The sequence below is a fragment of the Schistocerca americana genome, chromosome X, assembly GCF_021461395.2.
Source record: "Schistocerca americana isolate TAMUIC-IGC-003095 chromosome X, iqSchAmer2.1, whole genome shotgun sequence".
Lineage (NCBI taxonomy): Eukaryota > Metazoa > Arthropoda > Insecta > Orthoptera > Acrididae > Schistocerca > Schistocerca americana.
The window spans coordinates 778,280,488-778,308,230 of record NC_060130.1 but is presented as its reverse complement, the minus strand read 5'-3'; the positions used below and the strand labels follow the sequence as shown (position 1 = coordinate 778,308,230).

General features: G+C 42.6%; 1 protein-coding gene across 1 annotated transcript in view; it reads right to left on the bottom strand.

Moving 5' to 3' along the window:
• LOC124556313 (homeobox protein invected-like) overlaps nucleotides 1–27,743 on the bottom strand; it is a 340,740-nt gene that overhangs the window by 220,924 nt on the left and 92,073 nt on the right. The window contains exon 3 of the mRNA XM_047130285.1: nucleotides 10,271–10,276. Coding sequence (XP_046986241.1) covers nucleotides 10,271–10,276 — 6 coding nt within the window. The remainder of the gene's footprint in view (nucleotides 1–10,270; nucleotides 10,277–27,743) is intronic.

Sequence of the window (27,743 nt, the reverse complement as noted above, 5' to 3'; positions counted from 1 at the left end):
ATACTGAAAAAGTACACAAATTCTAAGCTGTCTGTGGTACCATTAGCAGAATGCTGGGCCATAAAGTACGAAAAGAGCCAATCATGAAATTCCATAAAATAATGGAAGTTTCTCTGTTATCCAATGGAAGCGAAAGCTGGATTACCACAATAAGAACGAGAGAATAAAATTCAAACAGCAAAGATGTGGTTCCTAAGGAAGACGAAAGGCTGCACAAGAAGAGATTTGATAAGAAATGGAGATGTTAGAGCAGAATTAAATATTTTCAGCATGAATAAAAAAGTAACGTAAAGACTGGAGACAATACTTCATGAGAATGCCAGGTCACAGAATTCCGCAGAAGATCCTGAACAACGAGCCAAATGGGAAAAGAGATACTGGAATACCTCGAAAAAGACGGGAATAATCTTGTTTGTGATTTCGGAACAGGCAACAGCCTAATCCTTGAAATGAAGAAGAAGATGATGATTATTCAAACAATGTCATTGTTTCCATCGTACCACAGTAGTGTAGAGGAAGTCGAGGCGAAGAGTTTCGTACAGGACACTTGTCGTCGATCAAGACTAAAAACTACCTGAAATTAGCCTGCAGCAACTGCCTAAGTTTCAATGTTCTCGCTCCCTCTTCGCGTGGACAATTAATCCTAACGAAAAAAAGACAGAACTTTCTTCTAGGAAAATTATCGCTGGAAGGTGCGGTTTTCGAGTTATTAGAGAAACACATGCAAAAGCGTTATTAAATTTGTTCTATCTCGGAAAGCATTAGGAATAGGGTATGCATGCATATGAAGTTTTCTTGTTCAGAATCACTAATACTATCACTCCTCAAAGCATTTATCTTTCCTCTTGACTCATTCTGTATATGTGCTTTCTCCGTGACCAATGTTAAATATAAAGTTCAAAGCCAGCTCTATGTTCTGTCCGTTATATGACGAAGCGTTTTCTTAAAACCAGTACGTAAATGACATCATTCAGGCTATATATATTAAGATACGTAGGACGAGTAGAGCTTAATACCCCACAGAAAACGTTAGAAGTGGATCGCAAGCTCGGTTAAGAAAAGCGTGGGGAAGGAAATCGATCATCCGAGCATTCACTATATTCTGTTTAGGGAAACCACGGAATATCTACATTTATGAGTCCCTTCTTAGCCGGCCGCGGTGGTATAGCGGTTCTAGGCGCTCAGTCCGGAACCGCGCGACTGCTACGGTCGCAGGTTCGAATCCTGCCTCGGGCATGGATGTGTGTGATGTCCTTAGGTTAGTTAGGTTTAAGTAGTTCTAAGTTCTAGGGGACTGATGACCACAGATGTTTAGTCACATAGTGCTCAGAGCCATTTGAACCATTTGAAGTCCCTTCTTATCTAATGCTTGACCAGAGCTTTAACGCCACACTAGATATAACTAGATTAAAAAATCATGTGGAAGTATACAATGTCGGAGTTGACTCACGATCTTATCTTTATGCATCTTTTAAATCATTTGTGTCTCATGAAACGAATAGTGTGTAACGATTAATTCTTCGAAAGATAGAGTAAGATCACTAGAGAAGATCTCTGAAATAAAAAGATAGCGTGACAGAGGTAACGCTCACCAGGAATACAAATAGGCTCGATTTCTGTCTGTTAGCAGCGAAGACCACTAAACGCAAAACCTCATCGCCACTGTGAATGCAAAGTCTTAAACAAGAAGTAAAAACATGTTTCTTATCTGACTATCAGTTCGCTCTGACGAATTAATTACGAACACTTCCGGAATATGTTAGAGGGGACAGGTGAGATATAGACTGGCAGAAGGGGCTTTTCAATTGCGTGTGGCTGGTTTTCAACGACGCGGTCGATTGCGGCGCGACCGCCAACAGCTGGGTATTACGATCAGACGGACTGCTGAATGAGCGCAGAAATCCCCGTCCGAGTAAACCGGTCGATCGGCAGTCACGCCACGTCACGCCACGCCGCAAGCCGCCTGTGCAACTGTTTTGAGCCTCACGACACGCGTCGCCTGCAGCCACCCGCCTCTCAGTGTTCTGGCTGACTCCCAACACGAGCTGTCAGCTTTTCAGCGGCTGTATCAAGTCTCACATGACTACAGCCTGTGCCGAAAAAATGAGACTATGGAGCAATAATCCCGAGAGGAGCACAAGTATCGTGTTCCATTAATTTAGTATTTTCTTCATTTCCGAGAAACATGTTCTTTGTGTTTGCCAATTCTGTAACATGTAATTTTCTAGTACGGCACCCACTTCCGTAGCCGAGTTCGCTAACGCACGCCTCTGCGGTTAGGATTGACTTGGAGGTAAGCCGGTTCGAATGCTGCGGTGGAAAATTTTCACCGCCAGTATTTGGTCAGCGTGATGTTACGGTTCACCAACCCTTGCGCCAGTGTCCTGGATTAAGTTCCAAACATCTCCGTAGTGTAGGGGTATGTGGCGCTGTTGATGGTGATGGGGACGTTAAGTTCTGCAGCAGCCTTCGTTTTCTTCTGGCTGTGTGTCGGCATCTGGCCTAGCGGCTCTAGGCGCTTCAGTCCGGAACCGCGCTGCTGCTACGGTCGCCGGTTCGAATCCTGCCTCGGGCATGAATGTGTGTGATGGTTAAGCAGTTCTAAGTGTAAGGGACTGATGACCTCAGATGCTAAGTGCCATAGTGCTTAGAGCCATTTCAACCATTTGTGTCGGCTTCAGTCCCCACTCTCTCTTTTCTTTCATCATCATACAAGACATACATGATACTAAACTATACATACACACATTATAGTCACCTACACTCAGCAGATAAACTAAAGGCTTAGGTCTTACACATCACAACCAAAGAGGCCTTTGTGTGCGAAGAAAGAAAGCATTTCTGATTAGGCGTCTGAAGTTACCCCTTGGGGTCTCCCAGCCAAAAATGCTGTACGACTCACTTTTCTTTTCTGGCAGATCACGATTTTGGCCCATACCAAACGAACCTATTTCTGGCTTCATATTTATTGCCAGCTTCACATGCATGGGAAATAAATCCTTTAAAGAACGTCTGCGTGCTTAGCCATTAATACGAGCAATGCTGGATGTACCCACATATAGCGAGAGGTGGGACCATTATTGTTTTGGTGGTCCAGACGTTATGGTGTGGGGAGGCATAATGTGTCATGGGGGTACTGAACTCCAGATCTTTAAACACGGGACACTCATCCGGTCAATTTTACTGTGACAATGTTCTACTTCCCCATGAGCGTCTTTTCAGGGTTGCATTCGGCCCTAGTTTCATATTCGTGGATGGCGAGGCGGAACCACATCGAGCAGCGTAGGTGGAGAAGCTCTTGGAACTAGAGAATATTTGACGAAAGGACTGGTCTGCCTGTTTCCATGAGTTAAATCTCATCGATCACGTGTAGAATGTTTTGGGAAGACGAACAGCAGCACACCCACATGAACCACCGACTATCCAGCAGTTTTCAACCGCGCTACCCCATGAAATCCTTATCAACCTTATGACCAGCATTGAAGCATGTTGCAGAGTATGCGCTGTCGTCCATAGATAGCACACAACCTATTAAGAACCATATCCTACCTTTTGTAATAACCAGGGGACCATCATAAATCGCGGTGACTTCAGTGTAATCATTTCTGTTCGTCTCACTGCATATATCTTTCAGTTGTCTTCAGTATTATACTGTACTGTAGCAGTTCTTTCCGCCGGTCGCGGTGGTCTCGCGGTTCTAGGTGCGCAGTCCGGAACCGCGCGACTGCTACGGTCGCAGGTTCGAATCCTGCCTCAGGCATGGATGTGTGTGATGTCCTTAGGTTAGTTAGGTTTAAGTAGTTCTAAGTTCTAGGGGACTGATGACCACAGCTGTTAAGTCCCATAGTGCTCAGAGCCATTTGAACCAGCCAGCAGTTCTTTCTATGTATGGTCCAAGTTTCATCAAGGCTATGTTACTTGACAGAATAAGACTGGCGGCTATCTCTTAATTTAGAGAAAAGCAAAGCAGTGCACTTCACGAATGTCGTTGAAGTGTATGGGACTCATATCTGGTGGGGCTAATAGAAGACTTTCAAGCTTGTACAAGGAAGAGGGGTATGAATGGCCAGATGCATATTTGACGGACGAGAGAGTGTAACAGAAATACTGAAAAACATTAACTGGCAGGAACTCGAAGAAAGACATTGAACATCTCGCTCGGGCGTGTTTAGAAAACTTCAAGAATTGTCTTTCAAGGCAGTAATTGTGAATGTTCTTCAATTCTCTCTGTATTCGTCCCGCAGAGTTCGTACAGATAAAATCAGACAAATAACAGCTAGCACTTGGGTGTACTAGCTGTCAGTCATTCGCCCCGTGCTCCCCATACAAAAAAATGTTCAAATGTGTATGAAATCTTATGGGACTTAACTGCTAAGGTCATCAGTCCCTAAGCTTACACACTACTTAACCTAAATTATCCTAAGGACAAACACACACACACACATGCCCGCGGGAGGGTTCGAACCTCCGCCGGGACCAGCCGCACAGTCCATGACTGCAGTGCCTAAGACCGCTCGGCTAATCCGCCCCCCATACAAATGGGACGGAAAAAACTTAATGTATGGTACAATAAAAAGAACCTCTGCCGCGCACTTCATAGTGATTCGCTGAGTATGGATGCAGATGAACTGTTATTTTTTTTTTTTTCTTAATTCATATTTCATCGCCCACGCCCAATATGGGTGGGGGGTGGACTGTCCGCCGTACAATACTCCGCTCTTCAGCCAAGGATATTTATAAAGAGATAACAAAGATGGTAGAAAAATAAAATATGAGGCCCGCTTACGTTTTACCTTAAAAAGATTCATTGCGTACAGCTAAAAGTTCGAAAAATATATACAACTTAATAATACAGTTGCGATGAGGTGGTATTTTTCTATGAAAAACACTGGAGCATTGCACTTTCACTTAACATCTGAAGGATCTGCGCTGGGTGTCAAACTATTCTGGGATGAGAGAATATGTTCCATAGAGGTTGGGGAGTGGGGGAGTTAAGAGATAGGGGTCTCTTGGTGGGGAGATTATGGAGATGGTAGGTAGAAGGTGAAGCAGATAGTGGGAATACAGACGGTGGGAGGGGCGGAGGGTGAGGATGAGTAATGGTGTGTGGCGAGGGTAGTGGTAGAAGAAGAAAGGGATAGGGGTGGTTGTAAAGGGAAAAAGAGAGAAGAGCCCTGCTGATATGGAGTGAGATAGGTGGGAAAGGGTTATAATTGGCAGAAGAGATACATATTGGGGTGGGTCTTATTGTCTGGATGAGGTATTTGGTTGAAGTTGCGTTGAAATAGGGTATGGAATGTGGTAGGTGTACTGTTGGAGGGATGTGATTATGAAGGCGCAACTGCATAGCACGGTTGGTGATCAGGGGCGTGACTATGGGTTTATCGGAATCTAGTTTACGGATAGCATAGGATGTGGAGGTGTTCGATATTGGTGAGGAGGGGCGGAAATTTGATAAGATGGTACAAGATTAACGTGGGGGGAGGGGGGAAGAGGCGTTCGAGGACCTGGAGGGACCTATAGAACTTCTATGGGGTGGATATCCATGCAACATTGGCACAACAGACAATGGGTTGGATCAGGATTTTATAGGTACGGAGAGTAGTGGAGAGGTGAAATCCCTAAGTTCGGCCTGTTAGTAGTTTTAGTCTTAGTAGGTGAGATTTCCGTTTAGTTGCCGATCGAGGGTTAGTCTAAGATATTTTAGTGTGTTAGCTAAATGGATAGGGCGGTCGTAAATTGTAAGGTAGAAGTCATGGAGACGAATGTTGCAGGTGGTTCGTCCTATAATTATTGCCTGTGTTTTGGAGGGGTTGTTCTTGAGGAGCCATTGGTTTCACCAAGAGGTAAATGGATTGAGGTGTGTTTGGAGGGATCATTGGGATAAGAACTGTTGCCATTGTGACTGCTCTTATTCTCAGTGCAGGGCGCTATATCCACCGCATACTCATGTAGTGGGTGACTGACTGAACTCTGGTAACAAAGCCGTTGATCAAGAGTTGCGCTGTTAATTATTTGCATCCTGTTGTGTATTCATTTAACCTTTGAGTGCCAGTTATTTCTGCCTGAAACCACCATTTATATTATTATTATAATAATTATTATTTTAAGTACCAGTGCGTTTCAAGTAAAACCACCGATGCTATTGCAACCTAGAGACATCTAGGGGTGCGCTGAGATACTTAACGCATATAGTGCACTTTAGCAGCCACTCACGGCGTTCAAAGCAACAGTCGACAGGAGACAGTGATATAAGATTGTAGGAGATTGTAACATGTGGTTTGTTTATTTTTGCTTGTTATTTAGGACTATGGTTCAAATGGTTCAAACGGCTCTGAGCACTATGGGACTCAACTGCTGAGGTCATTAGTCCCCTAGAACTTAGAACTAGTTAAACCTAACTAACCTAAGGACATCACAAACATCCATGCCCGAGGCAGGAATCGAACCTGCGACCGTAGCGGTCTTGCGGTTCCAGACTGCAGCGCCTTTAACCGCACGGCCACTTCGGCCGGCATTTAGGACTATAATTTGTTTTAAGCGATGTACGTTAGTGGAAGTTTCGAGATGTGGGATTGTGTATAGGAAAAAAGTGAAACTGCCTTGAAATAGTATGTCACGTGGAATGATGGATAGTTAAAAACTTTATGTTCCAGTGGGTCCAAAGTGAAACCACCTTCTTAACGCTATTGATTATTTACTTTTTCGCCAGTTTCTTCTTGTACTCGTTACTTACTATGATAATAAAAGTTAATTTTGCAAAAATTTTAAAATTATATTCCAGAGTGAAACCACCTCCTTAAAATGATTGATTGTTTACTTTATGGCAGTTTTTTTCTTGTCTTTGTTGCTTACTACGATGATCAAGGTCAATTTTGTGAAAAATTTTGAATTAACTTTTTTTTTTATATTAGTGGGGCTCAAAGGGTTAAGATACAGCGGTATAAAGTTTGACATGCGAAGCAATGAAATGTGATACTACAGAAGAGTTCTGAAGATTAGATGGGTGTATCTGGTAATTAGTGAGGAGGTACTGAATATAATTGGGGAGAAAAGAAATTTGTAGTGTAATCTGACTATAAGAACAGATCAGCTAATAAGGAAGATGAAACTTCCTGGCAGATAAAAACTGCGTGCCGGGCCGAGACTCGAACTCGGGACCTTTGTCTTTCGCGGGCAAGTGCTCTACTAACTTTTTTTTTTTTTTTAATCTCATTTTGTTCGCTTTTGTTCGTTGCATCTGCTCAGGGCGGACGTTGTAAGACAGCCGTTTAAGTTCGTTGATCGATTAACTCAGTTTTTTTTTTTATTACGGAGGGCAGCTAACCCTCTGACCGAACACGCTGAGCTACCGTGCCGGCTGGCAACTGAGCTACCCAAGCACGACTCACGCCCCGTCCTCACAGCTTTAATGCCGCCTGTACCTCGTCCCCTACCTTCCAAACTTCGCAGAAGCTCTCCTGCGAACCTTGCATAACTAGCACTCCTGGAAGAAAGGAGGAAGAAAGAAGGAAGATCCTTAGATATCAAGGAATCATCAGCTTAGTAAAGGAGGGGAGTATGGCGGGTGAAAATATCAAAGCGATACCCAGAGACGAATACAGCAAGCAGTTCAAATCGGTGTGGGTTGCAGCAGTTATTGGGAAATGTGAAGGCTTGCACAAGATAGAGTAGCTTGGAGAGCTGCATCAAACCAGTCTTCTGACAGAAGACCGTAACAACAACAACATGAAGCTAAATGGCTGCTTTGAGCAACGGTCTTTCATTTCTTCGTCTATTATGAATCTCTTTATCGACTAGTGATAGTATGGTGGCAGTATGTAATGTAATCCTGCGTATTGTCAAACTACTGTCAAGCGCCCTCCATATTTGATCCAGTGAAACACTTTCTGAACCATCACTATAGTTTCCAAACCAAGGCTATATTTTACTATCTGTTGAGGTGGCCGTGTAACCGGCAAGAAATTATAAAAGATGAAAACGATTAAAAGTGTCAGCTTCATGGTTCTCTGCCATACTGATGTAACAGGGAAAATAGAAAATTCCTCAAATAACAAATTTCTCAGATGAGGGTGTAACGGTTATTGATTGTCCGAAGTAACAGACCTTCCGGGAGTAGTGGTTCCAAATTCAGAGTAGAGTTCATGACTCACGTAATACCTCATTAGCCCAGACAGCTTCAGATCATTGGACACAGGTTCTTACAACAACACAAAGGCTCCTCCTTTCTTCGTCCTTATCCACTCTAGCCAGTTCTCCAATTCTAATTACCTCACCGTCGACGACATTTGATTATTAACTTCAAAAACGTAAACCTAATTTTACTTTTGTTTGCACCACTTGTAGTCAGATTCGAAATATGAAATTCGTGTGAGTGTTCTTCGTTTATTATCTTCTCTAATTGGCGTTTATGTTTCTATATATTGTCATCAGCTGAATGTAGACTGCCTTAGTATTTTTACGTAATATTACTCTTTGTATTTGTACTATTAGTATAGTTAGATCGGTTGATGCACAGATATCCTACTTTATCGCCTAAGGCAAGTAAATTAGGAGATATCCATCAGTGTCAGGTAAATGATGCGTAAGGAATAACGTTATTTTATTTGGAGATGACTCTGTTATTTCTGCAGAAAGGGAAGAACATCAAGTTTTAACCCTCATTGACGACGAAGTCGAAAGAAAAGAAGCAAACGTTCGGAAAGGAGAATGATGAGGAAGAGAATCAACCGTATTGTTTTCAAAGATACTATAATTTGCCTTAACTTATTTGGGGAAACCACGAAAATGTAAATGTGAATGGGCGGACGCGAATGTTTCCTTTCTCAGCGAAATTTTTGTGCTGTCGTTTCCCTGTGTTTGGTTGAATTTCTACGTGTTTCCATAAGAACAGCAAGTGGAAATCACCGTGAAAATTTCGGGTAAAGGGAATCTCTTATTGTCAGAGAATGTTTGGGCTTGTGATTCTTACTTATATACTTGTCCATTTCCCTGAAAGTTTGTATTATTATTATTGTTATTATTTTTACTATTATTATTATTATCACAATGGAAACATCCCGTACATTCTAGAATCGCTTGCCAGTTTTCCTCTCCTAGTAATGTTGGAGTTACAGAACGATTTAATTGCCTGCACGCCCCTATTCACGCCGTCATTTCCCTGACATTAATATCGAATAGTTGTCGAACAGACAACTAACAGTTACCAGTACAGTGTATAATGTCTCAAAATTTGCTATCGAAATTGTGGAACCAGTTCTCTCTCTCCCCCTCTCCCTCCATCTGTCTTACAGTCACACACACACACACACACACACACACACACACACACACATATTTAGAAAGTTAAAAGAATATGTTCGGGGTTTCTGTTACAATGCTGCGTATTAAATGACTGTTATGGTATTATATTGTGTGCAACGCATACGATCAACATGCCATACGAGTGATATATGCCTGTTAAAAAGTAGAGTGCGGAGTGCGTCGTAAAATGATTCCTTTCTTCTTGCGCTGCTGATATGAGCTTTCCACAAAAGAAAATTCGAAATTCGCAAACTGCTAGGTGGATATTAAGTAAAGCACTATTGTTTTCTGCAGTCGAACATAAAGCTTTTCATGGTACACTGTAAGGTGACTAAACAAAGCTTTTAATGGTGCACAGTAAGTTAACTAACGTCGCCTTTGCTGAAGGGTAGACGACATTTCTGTGTTCAGGGAAAAACGGCGCCCGTCCTTCGGCTGTGTGGTTTTAGTGCTTTTAAGTTGTCTAAACCGTCTATTAGGCAACACAAAAATGGTTCAAATGGCTCTGATCACTATGGGACTCAACTGCTGAGGTCATTAGTCCCCTAGAACTTAGAACTAGTTAAACCTAACTAACCTAAGGACACCACAAACATCCATGCCCGAGGCAGGATTCGAACCTGCGACCGTAGCGATTAGGCAACACACATAGGGCCTATCCTTTAACAAACATCTTACGCATAACGATTTATGAACATGTTAGTTCCGAGTAAGGTCAAAATTTTTATCCAGATTAAATTAAGAGATATACAGCCTGCAAACATGAATTGCGCCTTTTATATTGTTCTGTTTATTTACCTCAACCAAGGAATGCACGCAGTGGAAATGACATTAACATAATAGGGAGACAGCATCTTACAGAGAAGTGTAAGGTGATCAATGATACAATGGGACTACAGCAAAGAGTGGCTGAAAGTATATCTGTGAAACTCTTATTGCCTGAAATTAATGTTTGTGAGTAACATACTTCTTCCTTCCTTTTTTCGTTTTTTTTTTTTTTTTTTAGAGTTAGATTCGAATCTTAGTTACTAGTGCTGATTCTTCGAGTCATGGGCCAGAAGAGTGTTTGAAGATTTCATGAAACATTACAGCTGATCTTATAAAGCAAATCAGTATACATGGAGACGATTTTATAAAATTAACGCTACGATTAAACACCTGGAACGCTACGGGAGTAACGAAAATTCCAGTATGTATTGAATCAAGCTTTGATAAGCTGGCTGTAACAATTTAACTGCGCCGTTATTGCTGTGAAGTAATAAATTAAACGTAGAGGAACACTTCTCAAAAGGTGACCTTTCCCTTAAAATCTTAAATTATACACAAATACGTAATAAAATTAATAAAAAATTGTGAGTGTTTCCTAATTCGTGGATATACGGATGACATACGGAACACGAATTGATTCTAAAAGAAAATTAGCAATAAGCGTAATTGTAACTGTGCTAATGATAGGTTTTTGTGTTCAGAATACTTGGAGAGCCACAAACAGATAATTTCATTTATAATGTCTGTATCAGTAATAACAGAAGAGGTGAAATGCACTGCCACGCTAACTCACTGATTGACCTCTCATTTGTTTGTCCACACAGTAACGGAAGCTGCAGTTCGAACTATGAAAGAATGATCAACGACTACAGGACCTAATACAACTCGTTAGCAGCCTCCACGTACAAATAGTCTGTACCAATACTCCGTTATTAAACCAATTAAGAAGCCCAGAGTCAAGCGAAGGACAAGCTGGTTCACTACTTATGCGGAACCTGCACTAATGAACTCATCAACTTCTCGTCGCTTAGATGCTGTCCGCAGTTGGAATGAAGCCAAGACACGAAGCAGAGAGGCGGCTTTACCACGCCTGCTTCCTCGAGCATCCGAAAACCACCCAAACCCGGGATAATATTTTTAGTGATTTAATGGCTTACTTTCTACATCCTTCTTCTGCTCTTCCCTTTTTTTTTCTTTACTTTAACGTCTCACTGAAATGGTGTCCTCATTATACTGTGGGAATGGAGCCACAGAGGTACCTAATAGCCCTGTTTTACGTTTTACACGAGCACTGATGTTTTAAAAATATGTTCTGACATGAGATTTCGGAAACGTTCCGAAGATAAGAAACACGCTGGTGTGAACACGTGCATGTATACACGAGACAAGTCACTCCGCCACAGGGACAGAAATGACACTCAGATACTTAGAACACGGAAAAGTCAGTCCGTAAGAAATAATCCGGCGACAAGTAGGCCGTACTGTCGCACATGCCACATGTTGTAACAGTTTTCCATGCAAAAACCGCTCCATTTCTTAAGATAAGCTATAATTTCTAAGTGTCCGTATCAAAGCGTTATTTTTACGTTTGGTAACACTTACCGAAGCATTTGAGTCGTGAAGTTTAACCTTGGAATCACGATAGACGGTTGAGCAAGTGTTTCATAGTTAGGATGAGTGTTACATCCAAGGCTAAGCAGAGACAATTATTTTGCATTAACAGTCGAGATAAAGCACTTCAGTTCTGGTGCGTAATTCATCTACAGTGATGAGCCAGAACACGACCTACCACCGGTACAAAAAAATATGTCGATTCGGAATGCATAAATCAGGGAACGCAGCTCTTCTGTACAACTTTCCTAAATGAGTAATTGAGTTGACACCCAAAACGCAAAGAATATACCGGCAATTTAGATCATTGCCGTGCGTTTACGTGCTACCGCGTAAAAAACGAAGGAGGGAAGATAAGAAACTGTGAAGGACACAAATGATTCAAAACACATTCCTCACAACGTATTATTGTAGATGGATCTCCTCAGCAGGCGACCATTGTGTCAGTGCGAGTCCATCGGCATCCTCGGCATTCATAACAGGAACAATGAGAATGGACTATGGGACAGTAGAAAAGAGTAACTTACTTAGATGAACTACGCTTCGTCTAACGTCACGTCCTTGCTCCTGTCAATATTGTGGCCTCCTGAAGAGAGCTTGTAACACCATTATCGATTGTAAGTAGTTTATACAGTGTAATTATGTGTATATAACTATGAAGTGATTGTTCTGTGCTAGTTAAGATCTTTGAATTGGCTGAGGGAAAGTGGAAGTTTATGATGTATATTTTGTAAAAACTTAACAATGTTTAAAGATAATGAAACTTTATAAAATATGTATGCTCGTAAAAGAGAAATTGTACTTTGAATATTGGTTCATACTTAGGGAAGTTGGATTATATAATGGAAAAGGTGTAGGGAACCTCCTCCGTTGTGGAAGGGGCTGGGCGCGCGGGAAAAGGTGGATTTGGCGGTCGGTCTGAGCGGCAAGAGAGCTCATTACGCAGTCAGGGGCCAGCAGTTGTACAGTCAACACCGTAGGTGCGAAGTGAGGCATTCGGAAGCCGATTTATGTTGAAATTGCCTCGGATGTGGTTTCGGCTGTAATATGGTGTTCTTGTATCATGGAATGGTTCTAAACTGATTAACTAAATTGCAGTTAAATTCTTTGAACTTAATGTTCCCACGTTATTATGACTAATTAGGCTGGCGACCGTTTAGTTTTTCATTCACGAAAACGTTCACTACTTTCATTATTTCCTAAATTAAAGTCTTTCAGCTTTCTATTAATTGCCACAGTCACGAAATTCATGTGCGATACCCTCTATCCATTAGGTAAAAACACGGTCAAATTTCAAAATTCCTCCCAGAGTGTCACGTTAATTGTGAGGGCGCTATACTCAGCGCTAACTTGCAGCATATACGTTGTAAGCTTACTCGCGGTATGCATTGCTGGCTGGTTAAAGTAGTATTATAAAGTGGATGATATTCCTGTAATTGTTAGAGGAAGTAGGGTTCAAATGGGTCTGAGCACTACGGGACTCACCACTGAGGTCATCAGTCCCCTAGAACTTAGAACTACTTAAACCTAACTGACCTAAGGACAACACACACATCCATGCCCGAGGCAGGATGCGAACCTGCGACCGTAGCGGTCGCGCGGTTCTAGAACCGCTCGGCCACACCGGCCGGCAGGTAGTAGGGCCTACCACGCAAACTCAAGAGTGCGTTTACATTATAGCTGGCCAGTTGGTCCCGATCGTGCTGCAGTCCTTTTAAGAAGCACGATGATGAATTCTATGTGTAGTTACGGGCTCAAATTCGTCAGATATCAACCTGGTCGACCATATCTGGGATATTATCAATGGTCAGTTCAGCGCTCACTACGTCCTCTTAATGTAGATGAATTTCATGGCCTGCACGCAAACATGTGGTAACATGTACTCTCATGGGCCGTTGAATTAGACTCAGCTGCTGTGTTCGAGAGAGAGGACTCATATCGCCATAGCGAATGGAATACTTTGGCGTACCAAGTAGCTGCTCAACTTCTGAATATTCAACGACGTTTTCAGCTTGCTGAAGATGATGTTCTCAGACGAATACTAAGCTACAAGAGGTGAATATAGGGGCATATTATCTGAGGATGACGTCAGTGTCGAACCTGGTCATAGCGATGTGATTCTTATGACTGTGTCTGAAAATAAAGTTGCTTTGTCTGTTAAATGTTCGTGGGCAGCGCTGAGACATAGACCACCTGTCCCTTTCGTTAACAAGCCACGGGAACATTTCTCTCAGTGACAGACTTCGCTGTCAAGGTTTAAAGTAAATGCGCCACAAACGGCGAAAGCGTGACTTAAACGTCCTATTTGGTGCTACATGAGCAGTCAATTTTACTGATGTCAAACAAATAGTAAAAATGGAAATACATCATATGTTACTGTAGTAAAAACGTCATGAGTTAACGCTCCAAAAGTAGCAAACAGTACTGTCACTAGCAAACAGTACTGTCACTTGGAGCACGGCAGTGACAGAAGGCGGAAACTACCGTGCTTACAGGGAAGTTTGTGTCGTGAACCAGATGAAGACAATGCGTAACAGATGTAAATCACGAATCCGCTGAGGGGCTTGACCCTCTCCCTTTACGATGCACACAGCGATTACGACGAGTTAGTTATTACAGTTACTCATTGATTGTATCGATTTCATCATTATTCCCGTAATCTCATGTACCCATTCGCTAGTGTCTGAGCCAGTGGCTGGCGATGAAGCCAACATGGACCTATTATATGTCAAATATTTTCGATCTACCTAGTAGAACCTCTTAGGTGCGGTAAACTGTATTAGAAAGGGTATTTTTAAATTCCACGACACGGGGCTCACTAGGGAAAAGTAACCGAAAATTGGGCTGCAGTACATCCACGACATACGCTGTCATGCCGTACACATCAGTGCTGCTGCTGCTGCTTTTGATGTTGACGATAGGATTTACGGCGCACTACGTCGGGATATTTAGCGACCCAACTGAAATATGTAGTGACACGTGCGGTTAAAGAAAGTAGATGTTTAGAATTTCAACAAACTTTCATAAAACACATACTCGCACGTACATGTACGTACATACATATACGCACATACACCAATAATAAAAACGGGTCGTATTTCACCTAGTAAAACTTGTCATAAAATAGGAACAATGGTCAATAGAGGCAAACTGAAATACAATTGCCGATACTTGCAGCGGGCTGTTCACAGGCAAAAATACATATGAGCAGCCTCGTTGTGACACACTAAAGTCTCTGACCTAAAATCTAAAGTTGGAATGGAAGCAATGAACATTAGCTGTAAATTGAGTACTGCCCTCGTCTCGTCACCAGCTAAAATTAAGGACAGGTGTGAAATTAAATTTAGCTGTTGCACTCACGTCAAAACATGCAATACTATCATTTAAAAAGGAGCGAGTACAATACAAGCCTTTGTGACCGGAACGAGAAACATGACATCGGATCGTTCATTCCATTGTCCGCTGCTTGGCGTCCCATACCTCCAGTCACACTTGTTCCCAATGATGCACGGTTTCATGACGATACAGTGAGATTATACTACGTAGGGAACTGACACACAGAGTCTGTCCTCCCTACAGGGCTCCTTCGCTACTGTATCAGCTTCATCATTTCCCCTGTCTCCATGTATCTCACTACACAAGACAGGACAACATCCTTTACCTGCTTCAGGAAGAGGTAGTCCTGTGCGTTGTGGACAACTTTATCTGCTGACTAAATCTGCTGAAGGACCATAAGAGCGATATGGATATAATCTAAGCCGTCCTGAAGATTCACATATAGATGCACCAGTGGTGTGATGAATCGTGCTAGTGATGTGACAGATCCATTTTTGATCGTTGTCTCTTCGTTAAAAAGTGGTCAGTTGGATGTACAGCCTTGAGTTCGTCTTCCTGACCACCCATCGCTGCGGAGCTGCTTTCTTTCGGATACTGCTCGACTGACTAGATATATCCAGATCGGTGTGAGGCCACTGTGCAGCCGGTCACAACTTCCCACTAGTCAGAAGACTCAGGAGCGTAAGTGTAGACCGACAGTGAAGTACGACCTGTACGGTCTGCCCACTGACAGGAGCGAAACATCTTCTCACAAAAAAATTCTCTCGACAGCTCTCCCTTCCCTCCTCCCCCCTCATCCATTCACTGATAATTATGCTCTATGACACATAATTTGCCTTAAAATCTCCACAGAGGAGTAATGGTTGGAGTACGTAATGGAACTGTTCATTGGGACACTTTTAAGTAAACAACGAGATAGGTACGATCGTTTCACCACCCGATCCAATAACATATTTATTTATACTCAAATGTGAAAATATGTAATGAGTTGTTTCACATAGAATATTATAGTATTTGTACTAAAAAACTTGTCAGAAATAGTTTATAATTTGGAAAAGCATCCGTAATGATTATTATTTTCTCTACAATATTACGATGACTTATAACATTTGTATTGTCAATTATCAAAATTACAAATTACATATAAAATAGTCTTTGGTTGTGTAGATCGATTTCAAACAATATCTTTGCATAGTTAAACACATCGTTGATCTCTTTGCCTTTTGGGCACGTTTTCAGAAGTCTTTCTTGAGAAGTGTGGTCCTAAGACGGCCATTTTTTTAATAAATGTTTTGTAATTCAAGATTTTGTGTGCTATAATGTGTTAAATGAAGTATTAATAGATGAAAATAATCAAGAGAAAATGTTTCGCAACAAATCATTTCTAAGGTTGAAGCATAAACATAGTCAAGATCCTGGATCTCTCCTCCTCGCTCATTAAACGTACCCCTAGACATACTGTGCCAATGAGAAACTCCGAGAAGACTACAGTGATCAACATAAGTAATGAACAATGTTACAAGTTTTGTGAATTATTATACCACGAACGCTAATTCACCGAACTTTCGTGTTCTCGAGGTATTGAGAATTACTTACGCAGACCACAGCAGTGCCCACCACTAATGTTTGCTATACAATTCTAAATACTTTTATCCAGCTGCAGTATAGTAGGTTAGAAGGAGCTGTGTGATAAGGTTGTACGAAGCATCTATCTCTAAATCGTGATCTGAGGGATGGTACAGGTAATATACCGCCACCGTACGTGACGTATAGACTTCAGCAACAATTGGTTGTAAACGTTAGTTAGATGGAGAAGTGAGGAGTGCCATGCATCGTTTACGAAGATCGTCACGCAATATTTAGCCCTCTTCCCACAGAGGCCGTCGTTTCTGTTGAAGCTTTAACCTTTATCAAGTGGACGTCGCTTATCCACCCTTTATAGTGCTTTCTGAAGCCATTAATGTTCCACTGTAATATAGGAGTCACTTTGTCAGCGAAGCTGATCTTCGTCCTCCCCAATTCTCTCTCCACTTATTCGATAAATTTACTTCAGTCCCAGGAAATTTATGGAGTTTTGGTTTCCCTCAGAGAGACTTCAAGTTCCGAACGTATTCTCGTCAGACTTGTAGGGTATCAACAGCCGATGGTTTGATGCTCTCTTTTCCTTGTTCTGATTACTAATTTGACGTTTCTGTTTTTATGGTGACGTCAGTGGTGTCCTTTGTCCACTGCTTGCTATCTTCGGTGTTGAATTGGTTTTCGTATATTTGTCCTGTCGTTACTTGCTTCTATTTGTGTCGATACTGCAAAGTTTTTAAATGGCTTTGTCATAAACGATGCGACGGATGTTACAAACGTAGATGGTTGTAATCCTTTGTGAGCTTTTACCGCTTCGTGATAGGGAATACGTTTCAACACTTTCAGCTCTTGGATCTGATTCTCTTCTATGAACCTAGTGCCCAAGTAATTCACACGAAACTACGAAACTACTGTAACAAACACATCTTGTTTTTTCGTGAGCTACCTGTCCATATCTCTTGCATGTTATCTCGGCTTTACATGCAAGGGTAGCGTGGCCATAGCGTCTGTATTTATAACAGCGCAGGGGATTTGTATATGGCAGCAATTTAACGTGGAAGAAGCCTGCCTTGATACGTCTCGGCATTCAGACGAATCAAAGGATAATACAAAGGCGCTTTTTTCCTCCATCTCACCATTCACTTTTATTACTATATTTCCGTCTTCCGTAACAACCACTTCAGTCATTTCTTCTGTATTTTATTTATTTCCGTTGGCATAATACCGCGATACAGCTTCCGTATATGAACACAATGTGTCGTCATTGCTGCATCCAGCCGTGCTGTTCCATTTAGCCGTCACGACGTGCCGTACAATGCTGAAGGTTAAGTGTAAACGAGCACTAAGGAAGTTGTGTGGGCCGGCCGAAGTGGCCGTGCGGTTAAAGGCGCTGCAGTCTGGAACCGCAAGACCGCTACGGTCCCAGGTTCGAATCCTGCCTCGGGCATGGATGTTTGTGATGTCCATAGGTTAGTTAGGTTTAACTAGTTCTAAGTTCTAGGGGACTAATGACCTCAGCAGTTGAGTCCCATAGTGCTCAGAGCCATTTGAACCATTTTGAAGTTGTGTGGGGAGTACAAAATAGGTCAAATGGCTCTGAGCACTATGGGACTAACATCTGAGGTCATCAGTACCCTAGAACTTAGAGCTACCTAAACCTAACTAACCTAAGGACATCACACACATCCATGCCGGAGGCAGGATTTGAACCTGCGACCGTAGCGGTCGCGCGGTACCAGACTGAAGCGCCTAGAACCGCTCGGCCACACCAGCCGGCGTGGGGAGAACACACACAGGTAAACAATAACGGATGGCTCTTTTAAAGAGCTGCAGATCCTGTACTGTGCAGATTACCACTGTCCAGTACTACCCTATACATCTGTTCAGAGTAGTTAGTTCAAGCGGTCAACGTAGTTACTGCACTGAGGTCACTTACGCCACGAATAAAATTAGTATCGGACGAACGATGTATCTTCTGTGGGATAATGAAGCTGGTAATCCACCACTGTTGTGCAAAATACTTAGTAGCCACTGTCTGTCAATAACTAGCACGTTAAGCCAAAATGTTTATTGTACTAGTCCAGTGTACAGTCTTTCAATGATCTATTATCACTAAACACTGATGTCATACAGCTGCAAGAAATAAATATGAAGGGAACATAGCAAATTATTAAATCAATGGAGAGTCTCATTTGGTTATGAAGTCCCGTGCAGTATACGAGGGCGTGCTGAAAAGTAATGCCTCCGAATATTTTATCCGAAAATTATTAAAATTTTTTCAATAAAACAAATGTCATTAACTTTCTACATCTTTATGCTTAATGTCTACGTATTTATTTATCAACATAGTCACCCTGGCAACGAACACGTTCCTCCCAGCGAGAGACCAGTTTGTTAATTCAATCATTGCAGAATGTTTGACTTTGTTTACGGTGCCACAACCTCACCTCTGCTTGTACCGCTTCATCACTATCAAAGTGAAGTCCTCTAAGGAGTTTTTTAAGTTTTGGAAACAGATGAAAACCGTATGGGGCCAAGTCGGGCCTTATGGAGGATTATCAATGACAGTAAGCCCAAGGCGTCGGATTGTTGCAGATGTCGCAGCGCTCGTGTGTGGTCTGACGTAATGCTGCTGCATGTGTGGACGAACTCTTCGAATTCGAAACTCTGTTACAGCACTCTGTTTCTTATGCACCGACATGGCAACACTACACACCCCATGTTATAGCAGTGAATAAAAATAGGCATAGTAGGCTAATTTACTGATATGTTTATCACCAAAATTTGGAATAACCCTAATAGCATAAGTAGCTGAACCTAACCGGTTCAGCATATCGTCGATGTGTTTCTTCCAGTTCAATTTCTCATCAATACACACACCTAGAAATTTTGAGTCTTCTGCCTTAGTAACAGACTTCCGTTCATAGTCTATATTTATCAATGGTGTTATGCCATTTACTGTGCAGAATTGTATAAACTGTGTTTTCTCAAAATTTAGTGAGAGTCCATTTGCAGAGAACCACTTAATAATTTTCTGAAAGACATTATCTGCAATTTCCTCAGCTGATTCTTGCCTCTTGGGTGTGATTACTATACTTGTATCATCAGGAAAAAGAACTTGCTTTGCATCTTCATCAATATAGAGTGGCAAATCGTTAATATTTATTAAGAACAATAAGGGACCCAAGACTGAACCCTGTGGGACACCATTCTTGATACCTCTCCAGTCAGAGGACTCTGCTGGTTTTTCCAGACTATTTGTACTGTTAATTTCGACCTTCTGCATTCTTCCAGTTAAGTATGAATTAAACCATTTGTGCACTGTCCCTCTCATACCAAAATACTTAAACTTATCTAGAAGAAGTTCATGATTCACACAATCAAAAGCCTTTGAGAGATCACAAAATATCCCAATGGGTGATGTTCGGTTATTCAATGGATTTCTGTCAGACGCACAGTTTGGCTTCAGAAAATGCAGTTTATTCTTTTGTATGCGTGCGTCAGGCGCTTGCAAGGCCAAATGATTAGTTGAGAGTTGTACGTATTTTCTTTGACTTAAAAAACATTCGACTGTGTAGGCATATACACACACATACTCAATATTACGTAAATATGACCATTGTGGAGTAAGGATAAAAGGTCACCAGCTGTTCTTTTCGTATGCATCTATCAGAAAGCAGAAGGCTATCTTGCGATGTCGACAAGCAAGGGACAAATTTCGATACATATTTGGATCAGACTAGGATGCTGTGAAAGGGCATTGGGAGAGCGGTGCAACAGCATTCTCTTCCAGAACCACTGCTTTCCTCGAGCGTATCAACGAGAGCACATTAAAGATGACAGGTAATTAAAATATTTTCTGTTTGCGATTAATCGAAATGAGCAGTAGATAGTATCCGCTCCTTTCTTGTCTCTTAACTGCATCGAAACTTAAGCATCGAGTTCTGACACACGTCTTTCGGAAAAGCGAAAATTTGTTATCATTAAGTGATGAACGATCAATGAATTCGAAAATTTTAAATTCTTTGGATTGAAAGTAGATTGAAAGTTCTGTTGCAAGTATCACATTCAACATCTTATACAGAAATTAAGTGTTGCTACCTTCACTACAAGAATAATCTCCGCTGTCACTAACAATGAACAGTGAAAGCCAGATCTTTTTTACTGTAATCCTCTGAAATTATATTTTGGGTTAACTCTGTGGATTTAGAAAGAATGTTCGCAGCTCAAAAGAGGCAGGCGATGACGGACTGTGTTAGCAGCATAAATTTCGTGCATGCTGTTGTTCAAACGTTTCTTAATTCTATCTCTACCACCCCTTACGCATACTCACCATAGAATTTGTGATGAATAACATGTACTCATTCCAAATAAGCTGCAGTATTAATTCTGTAAATACTAAACAGAAAATGTATTTGTGCTAGGATAATTTCGCCGGCCGAAGTGGCCGTGCGGTTCTAGGCGCTGCAGTCTGGAACCGCGAAACCGCTACGGTCGCAGGTTCGAATCCTGCCTCAGGCATGGATGTGTGTGATGTCCTTAGGTTAGTTGGGTTTAACTAATTCTGAGTTCTAGGGGACTAATGACCTCAGAAGTTGAGTCCCATAGTGCTCAGAGCCATTTAAACCATTTAGGATAATTTCGCCTTATTGACTGTGCACAGAAGTTTCATCTGTTCTACAGCAGCTGTGTCTGGAGATCAAGATTTGTGATCTGCCTGGTTACTTTTAGTCTCTTGACGTTTTAACATTCTTTCACTAAGAAAATTGTGAACATGTGATCTAATGTGTTCCGGATGGCTGCATTATTCACATTGACTATTCACACCAAGCAAAGAGGAAATGTAACAATTCATATTACCCTCGGCGTCAAGATCATTTGGTATGGAGCGCTAGCTCAGTTCGACGTCTGTGGGGATGGGTAACTACCATAGTCTTTTCAAAGAAACCATCCTGGCATTCGACTGAAATGATTTAAGAACATAGGGAACAGCTTAATCTGTAGTGAGAGAAGGGGATTTAGACAACAGTCTCCCGAATGTGAATCCATTGGCTTAAATGCTGCAAAATCTTCTTGATTTTTCAAACTGGTGTCATAAAGCTACTTAACTATGTTAGGAACACACAAGTTAAAAGGTACTGTCTACGCTGGTCTCTCTAGCTGTGTTACTCCGGCTCAGGACGTTACTCCATTGTTCGATGGTTAATGTACTCTCCAACATAGGGTACGTCGTGTCTGCTGTGAGCTAAGACTCGGAATATTGTGGCAATACGTGCGCCAGTGTCGGCCTGCTGTAGTTCAGTACGACTATCGTAGTATCAGCCGGTAATATTTTACGCAAGTTGTTTAAGCACGTGTACTGTGACGCTCTTGTTGAGAACTGCTGCCGTACACCAGTGGCTGCCCACGCCTCCAGTGAGGGTTGAGCGAGCGGCACTGGTCCGCAACGGCGCGCCAGCGGCCAACCAGCAAGCAGTGACTACGCCGCCGTGATTCTGTCGGGCGACAGCCGCGTCTGTTACACCCACCGCATCCGTCACCACAGCTGCAGCCGTCGTGCTATTCGTATTGCACACGGCATGAGGTTCAATACACTGAACTGATCCTCACTGCTCTGCAGAAACTGGGGACGAGGTAGACAAAGTAACATGACATGTTGGCCCCACAACATGAGATAGTTGAAGGAATAAGAGCCGCGCGGGATTAGCCGAGCGGTCTCAGGCGCTGCAGTCATGGACTGTACGGCTGGTCGCGGCCGAGGTTCGAGTCCTCCTTCGGGCATGGGCGTGTGTGTTTGTCCTTAGAATAATTTAGGTTAAGTAGTGTGTAAGCTTAGGGACTGATAACCTTAGCAGTTAAGTCCCATAGGATTTCACACGCATTTGAACATTTGAAGGAATAAGAAAAGACAATGTGTGTCAATCAGCAAGGAGCAACGGTGCACTGTGGTGGTGTCCTTCATTACAACCTGGGCCAGAGACAACAAATAGCTCAAAAATGGTTCAAATGGCTCTGAGCACTATGGGACTTAACATCTGAGGTCATCAGTCCCCTAGAACTTAGAACTACTTAAACCTAACTAACCTAAGGACATCACACACATCCATGCCCGACGCAGGATTCTAACCTGCGACCGTAGTGGCCTTGCGGTTCCAGACTGAAGCGCCTAGAACCGCTCGGCCACAGCGGCCGGCAGAGACAACATTTGGGTGACTTCACACGGGGAAGAATCCTCGGGAACCTGGAAGAGGGAAGAAGTGTGATGATGTAGCCCAGGAGTGCGGTATTGCTCAGAGCATTGTTTCACGTGCAGTGTTCCGAAGAACAAGCACTGCTGCCTGAAGGAGAAGTGGTGGTCGAACGCGGCATTTACAGCAGCAGAGGACCGCTACATTGAGCAGTAGGTAAGAAGGGACCCAGGTCAAAAAAATGGTTCAAATGGCTCTGAGCACTATGGGACCTTACTTCTGAGGTCAGCAGTCCCCTAGAACTTAGAACTACTTAAACCTAACTAACTTAAGGGCATCACACACATTCATGCCCGAGACAGGATTCGAATCTGCGACCGTAGCGGTCACGCGGTTCCAGACTGAAGTGCATAGAACCGCTCGGCCACCCCGGCCGGCTGACCCAGGTCAAACAGTGGGTACAACTGCAACCACATTTAATAGAATTGCAAGGCACGGAATCTCACGCTCTCTGCAGTTTCGCGTCGATTCCATGGGGGAGGTGTTCCATTGACAACCGCACATCGGAGTCACCATTTGCGATGGACCCAAGAGCACAGGGACTGAACCAACGAGGAGCGGGTTCACGTCCTCTTCTCTGATGAGAGCAAGTACAATCTGAATAGTGATTCTGGACGTACCCTTATACAGCGAGAAGTGGCAACATGTAATGCACCCAGGAACATTGTCGAATATGATCGTTTTGCAGGTCCACCTGCTATGGTGTGCGCCGGTCTAATGCTGCATGGGCGAACTGATGGTTCAAATGGCTCTGAGCACTATGGGACTTAACTTCTAAGGTCATCAGACCCCTAGAACTTAGAATTACTTAAACCTAACTAACCTAAGGACATCACACACATTCATGCCCGAGGCAGGATTCGAACCTGCGACCGTAGTAGTCGCGTGGTTCCAGACTGTAGCGCCTAGAACCGCTCGGCCACCTCGGCCGGCGGGCGTACTGACCTCCAAATCTTTAAACACGTTACACTCACCGGTCAACGTTAGTGTGACAATGCACTCCGTCCCCATGAGCATCTTTTCACTGCTGCATTCAGCCTTGACTTCATTTTTATTGATGACAATGCGCGATCGCATCGAACAGCGCAGGTGGAGACGCTCTTGGAACGAGAGGATATTCGGCGAATGGACTTATCTGCCTGTTCCCTCGACTTAAATCCCATCGAGCACGTGTCGGATGCGTCTGAGAGACGTAATGCAACACGTTCACATGTACCAAAGAACATCCAGCAGTTGTCAACCGCACTGGTGGAAGAATGGAACGCCCTACCACAAGAGGTTTTTACCAACCTAGTGGCCAGCATGGAAGTACGTTGCAGAGGATGCACTGCCGTCTGTGGTGATCGCATACTCTGTTAAGAACCATGTCACACCTTTTGTAATGTCCAGGGGACCATCATAAATCGCGATGACTTCAGTGTTATCATTGTCTTTTAATAAAAGTGTCGTTACCATTTGTATCACTGTGTACCACACCGTAGCAGTTCTTTCTATCTGCTGTGCAAGTTTCAGCGAGATATTTTACTTGGCAGTGACACATCACAGAAAAGCTACTTTCTTCCTTAAGTTATGTATACCAATGCGTTTGCCTCTACTTCTGAGAGTGAACTGCAGTATGATTGAATATTACCCTTTTTTTACACACTGATGTGACTCATCGTAAGTTGGTCGTCGTTATAATACATAGTGTTAAAATTATGGCTGCAGCTTTCTGTGAAGTTAGCCCACGTTAAATACTGTGACGCAGGTTCTCAGCGATTCTTCTTCTCCATTCCTACCCGTTCCCTGTTAGCCTCCTCATTTCTTCATATCATCTTGCTCCTACATTGTATCTGATATTCCTCGAGTACTGGCGTCTTGAGCCATTCCTTTCGTTACGTTAACTACAAAGCTATTGCGTCGGTAGAGCTGCCCAATCACTGATCTCTTCATTTCTGTACTGCTAGAAGCAGAGCTACTTTTTATCAGTTCTTCTGAGAAATTTCTCATGTTTTGATCTTTGCTGTCCTCGAGATCTTTTTCATCCTCCTCTCCAGCACCATATTTCAAATGCTTCCAGATGTCTCTTTCCCCTTTCATCAATATTCGAAATATCCATATTCCAGACAAAGTTTTTAATAACTCTTTTTCTGCTCTCTACATTTAGATATTTGCTTAAGACGAATCTTTTTCGTGTAATAGACTGCTTTGTCTGTGTAACTCTGCTGTTTATGACAGTTGACCTTTATCATCCGAGTTAATTTCGCTTCCTAAGTAGTCCTCTGAGATCTACTGCCATATTTTTTCGGTTGCATACCATACTTTTGGTCTTCTTTCTATTAATATTCGAGTTATACTACTTCTTCAAAATCTTATTCATTCTTCCTACCTTTTTTTCGCAGTTTCTCTCTGTTCTTTGTTGCCAGCAGATCTTATTACGAGGGTCAGTCCAAAAGAAATGCACACTATTTTTTAAAAAAATCCATCTTTTATTCTACATGTTTGAAAGTCTTACAGTGTGTAGATACATCCTTTAGGAACAATGTTTTAATTTCTGCACATAATTTCCATGCCTGTCAACTGCCTTACGCCATCTTGGATCCAGCGCCTGTATACCCGCACGGTGAAATTCTAGACCAACGTGTTGGAGCCACTGTTTGGCAGCGCGGACAAGGGAGTCGTCATATTCAAAACTTGTTCCACGAAGAGAATCTTTCAGTTTCTCAAAGAGATAATAGTCACAAGGAGCCAGGTCAGGACTGTAAGGCGGGTGTTTCAGTTTTGTCCATCCGAGTTTTGTAATCGCTTCCATAGTTTTTTGACTGACATGTGGTCATGCGTTGTCGTGCAACAGCAAAACATCCTGCTTTTGCCGATGTGGTCTAACACGACTCAGCCGAGCTTGAAGTTTCTTCAGTGTCGTCACATATGCATCAGATTTTATGGTGATTCCGCTTAGCATGATGTCCACAAGCAAGAGTCCTTCGGAATCGAAAAACTCTGTAGCCATAACTTTTCCAGCAGAAGGTGTGGTTTTGATTTTTTTTTCTTGGGTGAATTTGCATGATGCCATTCCATTGATTGCCTCTTCGTCTCTGGTGAAGAGTGATGGAGCCATGTTTCATCATCTATCACAATTCTTCCAAGAACTTCATCTCCACCATTCTCGTACTGTTCCAAAAGTTCGCAGCATACCGTTTTTCTTTTTTCTTTGTGAGCCACTGTCAACATCCCGGGAACCCACCTGGCACAAACCATTTTTAACGCCAACACTTTCAGTATTCTGCAAATACTTCCTTCCCCTATTCCAACGTAGCGTGACAATTCGTTCACTGTAATGCGCCTGTCAGCAGTCATCAGTTCGTTAACTCTCTGCACATCGCCCGCATCTCGTGGTCGTGCGGTAGCGTTCTCGCTTCCCACGCCCGGGTTCCCGGGTTCGATTCCCGGCGGGGTCAGGGATTTTCTCTGCCTCGTGATGGCTGGGTGTTGTGTGCTGTCCTTAGGTTAGTTAGGTTTAAGTAGTTCTAAGTTCTAGGGGACTGATGACCATAGATGTTAAGTCCCATAGTGCTCAGAGCCCATCTCTGCACATCGTCTGGAGTGTGTGCAGTACGAGGCCTGCCGCTGCGACGACAATCCTCAATACTGCCGTGCCCGCTTTCATCACGTAACCAACTTGCCCACTGACTACCTGTACTGTGATTGGCAGCAGCATCTCCATACAACTTTTTCAACCTCTTGTGGATGTTTCCCACTGTCTTGTTTTCACAGCACAGGAATTCTATGACATCACGTTGCTTCTGACGAACGTCAAGTGTAGCAGCCATCTTAAAGACATGCTGTGACGGTGCTACTCACTGGAACAGGTTGAACTAAGTTTGAAAACAAGCGGAAAGCATGTATCTACACACTGTAAAACTTTCACACATGCAGAATGAAAACTGTATTTTTACAAAAATAGTGTGCATTTCTTTTGGAGTGACCTTCGTATTTTGATTTCCACTCTATTAATTTTTATCCTGTCCATAGCCTCATTACATTCCTCAATTCCCTTCTCCAATACACAGGTTGAACAACACTGGTAACAAGCTACACACCTGCTGTATTCCTTTCTGTACGTAAACCTCCTACAGTCTGGAACAGCGCGACCGCTACGGTCGCAGGTTCGAATCCTGCCTCGGGCAAGGATGTGTGTGATGTCCTTAGGTTAGCTAGGTTTATGTAGTTCTAAGTTCTAGGGGACTGATGACCTCAGAAGTTAAGTCCCATAGTGCTCAGAGAGCCTTTTTTTTTTGTGTAAACCTCCTATACTTCGCCGTTTAAGTGTATCATGCCTCCGGTTACTACACAGATCATATACTATTCGTCTGTCTATGAAAACTAGACCAAAACCAGATATAACCTTTATTAACATCTTACAGTTCACGTTATCGAAGGCTAGGTCTAGATCCAAAATTCAAATAAAAATTGTTTTCTTGTATGCAGCATTTTGTCGTAACAAGGTAGCTTTCCTTGTGCCACTGTTCCGCCTAAATGCCAACTGGTCTTCAGCTTAATTTGGTCCAATTTTATTGCTCATTCGATTGTATTTGATCTTGTCAGTATTTTCGACGTGTGTGACAATACTCAGGATGCGATGTTATTCGTATTTATGATTCAGTAAACTGATTAGAAATACGAGGGCTATCCACAAAGTACATTACGTTTTGGAATTAAAAATAAATGAAGTATTGGAAATTTTTTTTTATTATATACAGATGATAGCCACACTTAAATACTACTTTTCTACATAGTTGCCATTTAAATTGAGGCACTTATCGTAGCGATGGACGAGCTTGGAAATTCCTTCGTCGTAAAATTCGGCCGCCTGCGCCTTCAACCACGTGGTTACCTCTTCTTGAAGCTGTGCGTCGTCAT